This window comes from Cicer arietinum, chromosome 4, assembly GCF_000331145.2.
Source record: "Cicer arietinum cultivar CDC Frontier isolate Library 1 chromosome 4, Cicar.CDCFrontier_v2.0, whole genome shotgun sequence".
Lineage (NCBI taxonomy): Eukaryota > Viridiplantae > Streptophyta > Magnoliopsida > Fabales > Fabaceae > Cicer > Cicer arietinum.
In genome coordinates, this window is record NC_021163.2 from 46,267,658 (window position 1) to 46,279,474 (window position 11,817).

General features: G+C 23.6%; 1 protein-coding gene across 1 annotated transcript; it reads right to left on the minus strand.

The window, feature by feature from the left end:
* Window positions 1-299: 299 nt before the first annotated feature.
* LOC113786238 (uncharacterized) lies at window positions 300-955 on the minus strand. The gene is made up of 4 exons (XM_027333573.1): window positions 901-955; window positions 712-814; window positions 525-630; window positions 300-443 (listed from the first exon to the last, which is right to left on the minus strand). The coding sequence occupies exons 1-4, from the start codon at window positions 953-955 to the stop codon at window positions 300-302; spliced, it is 408 nt and encodes a 135-aa protein (XP_027189374.1).
* Between the last annotated feature and the right edge of the window lie 10,862 nt (window positions 956-11,817).

The window sequence follows — 11,817 nt, forward strand, 5'->3', positions numbered from 1 at the left end:
GGTTGGGTGATCTTCCTTAGCAAAACACCCTGAAGACCTTGCTCTCTTGATGGGGATAGAGAGAACCAGAGAGTTTTCTCCTTTAGGGTTTTGAAACTGAATAGTCTTGTTGTGTTTGCCTTGGGGACCATTACCCCTATATATAACTATTATTAGTTATATCCCAAATTGCAGTATTTCCAATTCAGCCCCTCATTAAATTAGAAACTGCCTGGTATCTACACTATTAATTTTCATAACTATTATGCTCTTTAGCCATAAACTATTATATATTATTTGACCCCTAGTTTATTGGCTAATTATATAATGACCCTAACACACTGGAATCTAAAACCATTAATCGCATAACCTGTGTATCTTCTTACTACCTCAGATGGTCCACGGGATAACCATCTAAGTTCATGAGTAACTTCTGAGCTCTTTTGTTCATCCATACGCTGGATCTAAAATATTTCATGAAATATAGTAAGTTTCTATATAAAAAATATCAGTAAAATTTAAATAATTAAATTTTATATGCTCACCCTGAGTTTAAACCACTCAATAAATTTTTGACCATGTTGCTTGTCAATTTCAAGTTGTGTCAATCGTCGTGGTCGACACTGTCTCTTAAGATGTAAAATGTGTTCTCTAAAAGTAACAGTAATAGAGTTAAAAAAAAAGTAATAAAAATTTAAATTGTATAAAATTGAAATATGGTATGTGACTTACTCTATAAATGGAGCAACTGCATCACAATTAGAAAGCACATATCTATGTGCCTGTGCTAACTCTTTCTTGTCAAGTTTAGTTCTACTCACTTTCTTCCTCTTCCCTAATTGTAACCTTCCTTTTAAAAAAAGTTGGAACTTTCCTTTTAAAAAAAGTTCATTTAAAATAATGAGTGATTATATAAATTACAAAAATCAACAAGCTGAAGATAAAGGATAAAGCTGAACTTCCATATTGTAGTCATAGGTTCAGAAATTACAAAAATTCAAAGCACATAAATAACAAAACATAAATTACAGAACATAAATTACAAAGAACAACACATAAATTACAAAGAGCAACACATAAATAACAAACCAGAAATTAAAAGCTGCAAAAATATATAAACAGTACAGAAATTAAAAGTTACCGATGATGCGAGAACGGTGGTCACAATGATGACGAGAACAATGGTCGATTGACAATGAGAACGTGGTTGGTCGACGGCGAGAAGAAGAAGGAAACAGATTGGGCGGGATTGGTTGGTCGATGGCGAGAAGAAGAAGAAGAAGAAGAAGGAAACAGATTGGTTGGTCGATGGAAACAGTTTCGTTGGTTGACGACGAGAAGAAGAAGAAGGAAACAGTTAGGGATTTAGATTTGGGGCTTGGGTTTGGTGAAAGAGAAGATCTGTTAACTTATTTTAGGTTTTAGGTGTTTTGGGGAGAAATGGTTTATTTGGTACTGATTTACATTTTGGCTCTATTAATTTTTTTTTTACTCCATTAAATTTTTATTTGGGCTGCATTTAAAAAATTTTCATTTTAGCTTAATTGAAATTTTTTTGCCCCTATTTAAAAAATTAAGATTTTGGCTCCATTGAAATTGGGTGTATTAAAAAAAATAGGATTTTGCCTCAATTAAAATTATTTTTGCTTACATTGAGCAAATATTTATACAAAATTATTTTTACAAATAATTAAGATTTTGGCTGAGTTAAAAAATATTAATTTTAAAATTTTGATGTCTATAGGCACAAATTTAATTGTGTAACTATAACAATTAGCGACAAATTTATGTCACCGAAGATATAAGACACTTATACCAACAATAAATAATTTATCTGTGGGTATAATTTATCTATACCTACAGTTTTTAATTTTGTTACTATAAGCTACTGTAAGTATATGTCTATTTTCTTGGAACTTGTATTATTAATATTCGGTCCTTCTACATTGAAACAGAATTACTCACGTTAAAGACAAAAGTTTATGACTAAATTATTTGCGTTTAGAGCCAATTCTTTTGGTTACAAATCAAAGTTTTTTTGTTTCTAATTATAAACGACCAATAAATTTTGTCTCTAACGACTTAGAAATGTCTACTGCTTCTAACGAATAAAGTTATCTCTCTAAACACAGATAATTTTATCAGTAACTTTTGCTAACATATAAAATTCCATATTTACATAGATGGACCAAATATTCCATCTCCACTATAAATTTATCTTTTTATTCTTTTTTTTTCTCTAACAAATTATTATTTTTAGTTTATTTTTTCAAATGCTAAAACAGTTTTTTAGATATTAATTTTTTTTATAAATTTTCATTTAAAGACAATTCTTTTAGTTAGAGACCAAAGACGATAATTTAGATATTTTTATATTAAAAGTACATTCACATTAATCTCTATATTAATTATAACGACAATTGCTTGTGATATATTTTTTTCTAATGAAAATTGATTGAGATAAGCACTTTAAATATCAATATTATTTATACATATAAATATATTAATATTTTATTGAATACAATAAAAATTTACTTGTGTGTGTATGTATACATATAGAGCATGAATCAAATTATACTAAAAGAGTTATACTTATTAAATAATATTGTGTGTGATAAATATTTTTAAAATTAACTGATAGATTGAAAACTAATATGATTTATATATTTTGAAATTAAGCTACAATTATTTTCTATAGATATATAAGATTTATATAATATTAATTTTTAATCCAACGACTAATTTAAAAAAATATTTATCCGGTCAGATCTTATTGAATGAATGCAACTTTTAATATTACTCTTTGGATGTAATTTGATCCCTCGTCTATTTTCTATGCCATCACGATGTATTAAGATTAATGTCAAGAATGTAATGGTAGACAATGTTAATTTTAATGTATTTTGATGACATAATCATAAATTGATGTCAAAAAATTTGGATATGATACTAACTTTCAATCAAACGAATCATTTTGAAAAATATTTATCTGATACGATGTTAGTGTAACTCTTGAGGTGTATAATTTAATCCTCTCGTATACGTATATAGGAGAGATTAAATTTCATTGATACAATGTTATACTAATATTACACCACTCAATTACGTTTTTACATGCTTTACAAATTTGATTTTTGCATTTAAAGATTATATAATATAGATTATATATATATATATATATATATATATATATATATATATATATATATAAATTTACATAAATAAAATTATTAGATACATTATTAAGGTGGCTCAAGATTAACATCATATAATTAAAAGTTCATAATAGTTAATTTTGACGTACTTCCATAACATATAAAATAGTTTTAAATTTATGTAAAAATTTATATAAATTATCTATATGATATAATTTTTTAATCCAACAATCAAATTTCACAAATACTTATAGATTGAAGTAACATTGTATTGGAGATACATTATTAAGGTGGCTCAAGATTAACATCATATAATTAAAAGTTCATAATAGTTAATTTTGACGTACTTCCATAACATATAAAATAGTTTTAAATTTATGTAAAAATTTATATAAATTATCTATATGATATAATTTTTTAATCCAACAATCAAATTTCACAAATATTTTTGGATTGAAGTAACATTATATTGGTATAGTTTGAAAATATATACGCTGCAAAATAAAATTCATTTGAATTAGTTAGTTATCATTTTTCTTTGAAATTTAGTAACTTCTCTCACTGCCCACATGGAACAAAAATCACAATAAAAAAACGTTTTAAAGAAGAGTATAAAAGAAGACATCAGAAGGAAACTCCTAACAATCACCCTAAGATAGCACACCACTATCTTAGTTTACAAAACTTGAAGAAAGAACACCACTTTCCTTAATTTACAACACTTGAAGAAAGTACACCACTTTCCTCAATTTACAACACTTGAATGGTTTAGCAAAATTGATTTTGACTTAGATCAATATGATATAACAGTTGATATACAATGATAACAATCCGATATAATTTCAAGTACACTAGAGAATTTTTCTCAATGATATGAAAATGTAAAATCTATACTTGAAATATAAAAGTGAAACTTTGAATAAATCAAAACATTTTAGAAAGTTTGTTCAAAGTTTGTTCAAGGTTTGGTTGTAGGATTGATTATGTTTGATCTGAAGTTATGGTGTATTTATACTCCATAAACATCTCTTCAGATTTGTAGTCATTGATCCAAGATGTTTGATGAAGAAATGCAATGATCTGGAACCATTTCAGAATTGAAAAATTGCATTGTTTCCAGTTGTATTCGACTACAGCTTGTGTGTAGTCGAATACACATCCTTTTAACGTTCAATTTTATTTGAATTTTGAAGCTTGTATTCGAATACACATTCTTGTATTCGAATACAGATGTTTGAAGATGTTTAGTTTTAGCTACTGACTTGTCTGTATTCGACTATAACATGTTGTATTCGAATACAACATTGTATTTTGCCAAAAATATTATTTTCAAACATTATTTATATATTTTGATTTTATGAAAATCCTTTTGATGCATATGCTAAAATGAAAGGTTCTCATGTGCATTTGAAATATACAAATATTAGATTGCATCATGTACCTTTACATTATAAAACTTCTAGCATATTTGACCATAGTTGTCTTTGATGTTTGACTTCTTTTTGAGCTTGCAACTTTATCACTTTCCTTGGTCTTTGTCTTCATCAAAAACATGTATTTTACATTAATTGCAATTTTAGTCCCCTATTTTAGTTGAATCGCAAAAGTCGTCCTTCCATTTTGTTTCTCCCCGGTTTTGATCCCCAAATAGAATTTTGGTCCAAAATTTGATGAAATTTCATTTTTTTTTCTGTTTATTTAAGTCACAATATGCCTCAAGATCTCGTGGTGTAACAATTGTACCTGAAATGTATGACCATAAATAGTGTGGTGCGGCTTAAAAAAATAAAATTTCATTAAGTTTTGAACCAAAATTCTGTTTGGGGATCAAAATTGGAAATAAACAAAATAGGGGAACTACTTTTGTGATTCAACTAAAATAGAAGGACCAAAACTATAATTAAGCTTAATTTAAAATTACACGATTTAACCAATTACACTATTAAAATATTTTAAAAAATATATTCAATTTGTTTGTATGTAAAACATATAGCGTTTCTTAACATGTTAAAGCAATTAAACTGTAAATCTGCAATCAATACTTGCCTCATTGTTTTTAATATTTACACTATTAGTAATTTTATATTTGAAATATTAGGTACATCTTATTTATTATAAAAAAGTAATTAATGAAATTCCTAAAAGCAAGAAGGAGGACAATACATAATTAATTGAGCAGTGTTTGTAAAGAGAGCCTCATATATAGGAGGATGTACATGAGAGGTCCACCTCTCAACTCGATGATTCAATTCAATCCAATTCGGTTATTTTTCTTTTGTCTGATCCGATCTAATTTATTGAAATCTATTTATATTTAGTACGAATAATGAGTTCAACAATTTGGACCAGTTGACTCAACCCACCCAATAACTAGTTATATATATATATTTTTTTTTTAAATTTGGTTTGCCAATACATCGTCCCAACAGGTTTTACTACCCTTCTTTTTTTTAATTTGTTTTGAGATTGTAATCTCATATATGCCTATTTATAAAATTTCTATCTAATTTTTAAATTATCTCCTTCAAAAGAGGAATCAAGTTAAATAGTATTTGTTTAAATATATTTTGTTATAGTTTTGTATATATGAACTGAAATGTTATGTTTATAATAAATTTAGTTTAAATTTTTTATATTTGTTAAATACAAATTTTTTGAGTTAAATACTATTCATTTGAATTAAATAATATTTATTTGAGTAAAATACTATTCATTTGAGTTAAATATTATTTATGAGCAAAAACGATACTTATCTAAAAGCTTATGTTTATGATAAATATGATATATACTGATCGGATTATAATGAATTTTGATTAAACATGACATGTATTAATAAAGATGCTTATATATATATATATATATATATATATATTATGGTGTATTTTTTTTTTTGTAATTTTGAGTTCTATAATTGGTGTATTTTATGAGTTGAATTATTTTTATGAGTTGAATTATGATTGTTGGGTTATTATTGTCAAAATGTATATTGAAGTCTAATATGTGAAAGTGACATGCTATGTGCATCTTTTCTTGTTATATGAATTAATGTGACCAGATGATATGGATAATGTAGATTAGTACATGCAGATCTTCATTATATTGGTATGTCTATATGGACTAAAATTTATTTTACCAATTTTTTTAATTATTAAAATTGTACTTTTTTATCAGACTCAATTTTTTAGATTAGAATAGAGCCTCTAAAAAATTTAAGATAATCTTGAACCAAATACATTAATTTTTGTAGACTAAATTATAATCAAGATGTCTATTATTAAAAAATCGGAGGAAATAATTTATAAAAAAAGTTACAAAAACAATTTCTATACTTATAAAATAAAATTATAACCTAAATTATAACTAATTTTTAATTATTAAAAATGTCAACCAAATTTTGATTTACTACACTTCAATATAATTTTGTAAATTTACAACTTAAAATTATTATGGACATTCTAGCCTTATAGTTTTTATTTATCTATTAAAATATTAAAAATTTGACCAATCCAATGTTTTAGTTCAAGATCCTGATTAGTAAACTAAAATGGTTGGTTGGTGGTGTGTAATGATGAAAGTAATGTATTTAAAATTTGTTGAATTTATTATTGGTTTTACCTATATATTTGAAGATTGTTGAATTTATTTATTTATTTGAAGTTTATTGGATTTTCTTTTTTTGTGTAAGAGGTTATTGGCTTTGTTTTTAAAATTGAATGATGTGATTGAAATTTTATAATTTTTGAGATAATTAAGTATTAAATATATTTTCATTCAATTAAATAGTTTATATTGTTACTTATGTTTCTTTTGTAAAATAAAAATATGTTACTATTTATGTATAGCTCGTCAACCCAATCCAATCGAACTCGTTCTTAAACGGTTTGGTTCGTGTTAAATAAAAAAAAATACGGATTTAGAACAACCTAACTCAAATATAATCCATCGGTTCGGGTATCGGATTTTGTCAAAATCAGTCCAACCCAATCCGCGTACACCTTACTCACACACATAAATTAGGACTGTTAGCTTTTGTACCCCCCATTTAAACTTGTACCCCTCAATTTGTTAAAATCCCAATTTTATCCTTAATAAATTCATTCACGTGACCGGTAAAAAAAAATTACTCCAAAATCTGACCCCTCGTTGAAATTTCCGGTAAGTAATTTTTTGCAACTAAATTTCCGGTAGTTATATTTATTACCGGAAATTTGGTCAATGAAATTTCTGATAGTTGTATTTTCAATACCGGAAATTTCAAATATTTTAAAAAATACGGTAGTTAGTTTTTGTTCACCGGAAATTTCGGTTTTTGAAATTTCCAGTAGTTAATCCGGAAATTTCAAAAATCCGGTAGTTTCAAAAATTTGCTGGGTTGCTCCTGCCCAAAAAGTTAAGCAGTGTACCGGAAATTTCAAAAAAGAATGAAATTTCCGGTAAACAAACCGGAAAATTGAAAAATCTAGTAGTTAAAAATGCATACTGAAAATTTCAAAAAATGAAATTTCCAGGAAGGCATCCGGAAATTTCAAATTTCCGGTATTGATTTTGAACTACCGGAAATTTCAATCCTCTTGAAATTTCCAGTAAAAACTTTTTTTCAGAAAAACTCACTTTTCCGGATTTTTCAAGTGTGGGGTACAACTGTTTTGATTTAAAGTTATTTTGGATATTTCACTCAAAAAACATTAAATTGGAGGGTACAAGTTTAAATGGGGGGTAGAAAAGCTAACAGTCATAAATTAGTTTGGTGAAATTGACTAATAAATATACATTGTATAGTGTAATAAATATTAAGCCCATTAAGCTCATTAAGCCCATTAATGAATGTTTATTTACTTGTGCCTTATAAATATGTACATTGTAATAGTAAATATATAGTCCCCTCTCGTTCCTTTTTCTCTCCTTTTGTCCGTCGTCTCTATTCTCCAATATCTTGCTATTGATTTGATTCGTTTACCAGTACCAAACTCAAGCAACAGTAACTCTAGCAACAGAATGTTTAACGAATGTATATTTTTAGCAACAGTAAGTTTACCGAATGTATATTTTCATAATTTTTCTATAGTAATCTTGTATTTATATCATGCTTATTTGTTCCCTATGAATTCAATATGTGTGCATCCATGAAGGATTGTGCAAGTCATTGTTTTATATATTGTTTAGATATATTATATAGTTCTTGAATAACTTTCAAAAAAAAAGTTCAATATTTATTGTCTATGAATTCTTGTAGAATTCAATGTTCATTAATCTTTGAAGAGTTGAATAAAAAATTATTTTATATATTATTTTGCTTTATTATATAGTTTTTGAAAAACTTAAAATAAAATTTAATATTTATTAATGAATAATTATTTCATACATCTTTGGATAATTGCATAAATAATTATTTTATATATTGTTTAGATATGTTATGTAATTCTTGAAGAACTTTAAAAATATATATATAAATTTCATATTTTATTTATTTTATAATCATCATATCTTTATTTATTATATAGTTTTTGGACATATATAGTAATTTACACAAAAAAGTATATAATTTTCATATCTTATTTGTTTTATAATCATCATATCTTTATTTATTATATAGTTCTTGGACATATATAGTAATGTACAAAGAAAATAATATCTTTAGAATATTTTTATTATATATTTATTTGAAGAAAAATATTTACAAAGATATTATTGAATCATAACATACGGCTATATAGATTTAAAGATTAACATTATAAAATATTGATTTATGTCGATACAAAAATATTGCCTTACTTTTTCTTTATTACTCTAATTTATTTAGATTTTTTATTTATTTAATTTGGTCTAATCTATTTTGAGAAAATAAAAAGATATACGCCATAAAAATATTTTTTTTATACTAATATCTAATAAAAAAGAGTACGTGGAAAGTTTTGTTTTTTTAAAAAAAAAGTTGCAATATAAGAATACATGATAAAATCATTGGTTTGTCTTGAATTACAGTATAAAATTATTTTACCCCATCAAGAAATAACCATTACACTAATTTATTTATGGAGATTTTAATTTATTTTATTGTATTTTTCTTAGATTTTGATTATATTATATTATATTTTATTTTATTTTATCTCTATATTAGTTTGATATTCTTTATTTTGTTTTGAATCTTTTTTATCATAATCTTTGATATTATTTTACTTTGATGTTCTTTATTTTTTTTTTATATTCAAAAATTGTTTTACTTTTTTCTTAGCTTGACTATTATTTGAGTAATATATAATATTTATAAAAAATTACATATGTATTACTAGACTTTTAGACCAATTAAACTTTGAATTATATAGAATAAAAATCTGTACAGATTCAATTATAGAAAACGCATATAGCTATTTTGTTAATAAATAAAAAGGTTAGATATAGAAAAACAAAAAGTTGACTCATATCAAAACTCATAATTTATTTATTCAATTATTTTTTGACAAATTTTTAATCAACTTTTCATATCTCCATCAAATATAAAATAAATAAATATCAGTTGTCTTAGTGTAAATATAAATCAGTAATATATATATATATATATATATATATTAAAAATTAAATTACACCCTAAAGAATTACACTCATTTAATAAAATCTTGTTGAATAAATATTATTCAAAATTAGTCATGAGATTAAAATTTAATATTATATAGATTATATCTATTAATTTTGACACTAATCTATAATCGTTTATCTTATCATCAAGATATGTCAAAATTTATGTTATATGCAACTATAATATTGACGTTGATGTTAACGAATTTTGATGATACATAAAACGAATATAAATTAATATCAAAATTTATAGATATGATTTATAAGATACTAACTCTCAATTCATTGAGAGATTTTAAAAAATATTTATCAAACACACTGTTATTAAATGAATGTAACTCTTAGTAGGTTGTTAATCTACACCTTCTAATTGTTAATAGATTAAAAACTTAAGCATTTTTATTTGAAAAAAATATATTTTTTACTAATTACTCATCTTTATTAACATTTCAAAAAATAGTTAATTAAGTACTGAAATAATTTTTGTGATTTTGATCATCAACACAATTAAAATATTTTAATATAGATTTTTAGTGATTTTTTTTAGTATTAATGTTTATATATTTTGTAATACATTATTTTTGTTTCCTTATTGTTTGACAAAACAGTTAAAAAAATATGATCACATTTTTATTTATACAATAAAAAATTAACCTAGTATCATTAATTGATTTGAAACATTTTTCAAAAAAGTGTGTTGATAAAAACAAGATTTCAATAAAAAAATATATATTTATGATATTTTTCAAGAAATAATTTGTGAGAAATTTAAAAAAGATATATTTAAATAAAGAAAGAAAAACAAACATTAACTTTAGGAGAGAAAATATATTAAATAAAAAGTGTAAATTATATAAATACTCACTTATTTGAGTATTTTTCTAAAAGAAATAGCCGTATATTTTACACATTTATCAAAAAAGATGAATCTAAATTAGCAAACTTCATATATATATATATATATATATAAAATTTTCCTGTATCTCCACATATATACTCTTATCTCCACATTTTATTCAGCTATTTTTTATTAATTTTTTTCTACTCTACTAAATTCAATTTGGATTTTAGAAATTTAAAAAAAAAAAATTTCAAAACATATATGTTTAAGAAATTTTGAATTTTGTGTACCAATTTTTTTTTATCAAGTTTTTCGATACATAAATTTATTTTTTAGAAAACTTAAAATTTGTGTACAAAAGTTTTTCCATCACATTTGTATTTTGAAACTTTTTTTTTTCATATTTTTCAGAACAAAGATATACCAAAAAAAATATAAAATTTGACTTTTTATTTTTTTAAAAAAATATAAAATTGAATTTTTATTAAAATATAGAGTAAGAATATAAATATGAGGGTATTTGATAAAAAAATTTATATATATATATTTGATTAAAATTAATATGTTAGTCATATAATTAACTAATAAATTAATAGTATGTATATGAATTAAGACTCTTTTATTGACACTAGTTGCTCTCATGTTAATTCCCAAATTTTTATGTAGTTATAAGAAGGTCTCTTTTTAATCTGGAAAATATAGAAATTCTAAAAATACTTTATATATATATGTCTTAAAATATTATACATAACATAAATAATAGTTTTAATATAATATATCTAACTCCAGGTAACGCCGGAAAATATACTAATATATATATCATAAATGTTTCTGTGTTTGAATTATTGAATTTATATATAAATATAACATAAAGATTTGAATATTTATTGTGTAAAATTATAATCATAATGGCTTTAAATCTTAAGTCAACGACAAATGTCGATATTATTAGATGAGACATTTTATCTCCGATTCTAAGATAAAAAAAAAGTTTATAATCATAATACAAAAAATAAATATTTTATAAAATTAAAATTACTCTTAAATATTCTCTTTGAACAATTTTTAACATAGAAATTGCACATAATACACGTAAATGAATATTTATATATAAAATCATATTTACATCTTAACAATAGAAATTATACTTAATAAATACTTTTTTTATTAATTTTGTAATAAAATATAATCATTATTAAAACAATAATAATTTAAAATAATTATTATTCTTGCGAGTGAAAATTAACTTGTGCTTCACACAAGTCACTT

What these genes read in the sequence shown, in the direction of transcription:
- LOC113786238 (XM_027333573.1), bottom strand. Translation starts at nt 955, where the DNA reads ATGACTACAATATGGAAGTTCAGCTTTATCCTTTATCTTCAGCTTGTT. An exon ending in GCAGTTGCTCCATTTATAGA is followed by an intron (nt 631 to 711) that starts GTAAGTCACATA and finishes TGTTACTTTTAG; the next exon opens with AGAACACATTTTACATCTTA. An exon ending in TTGAGTGGTTTAAACTCAGG is followed by an intron (nt 444 to 524) that starts GTGAGCATATAA and finishes GAAATATTTTAG; the next exon opens with ATCCAGCGTATGGATGAACA.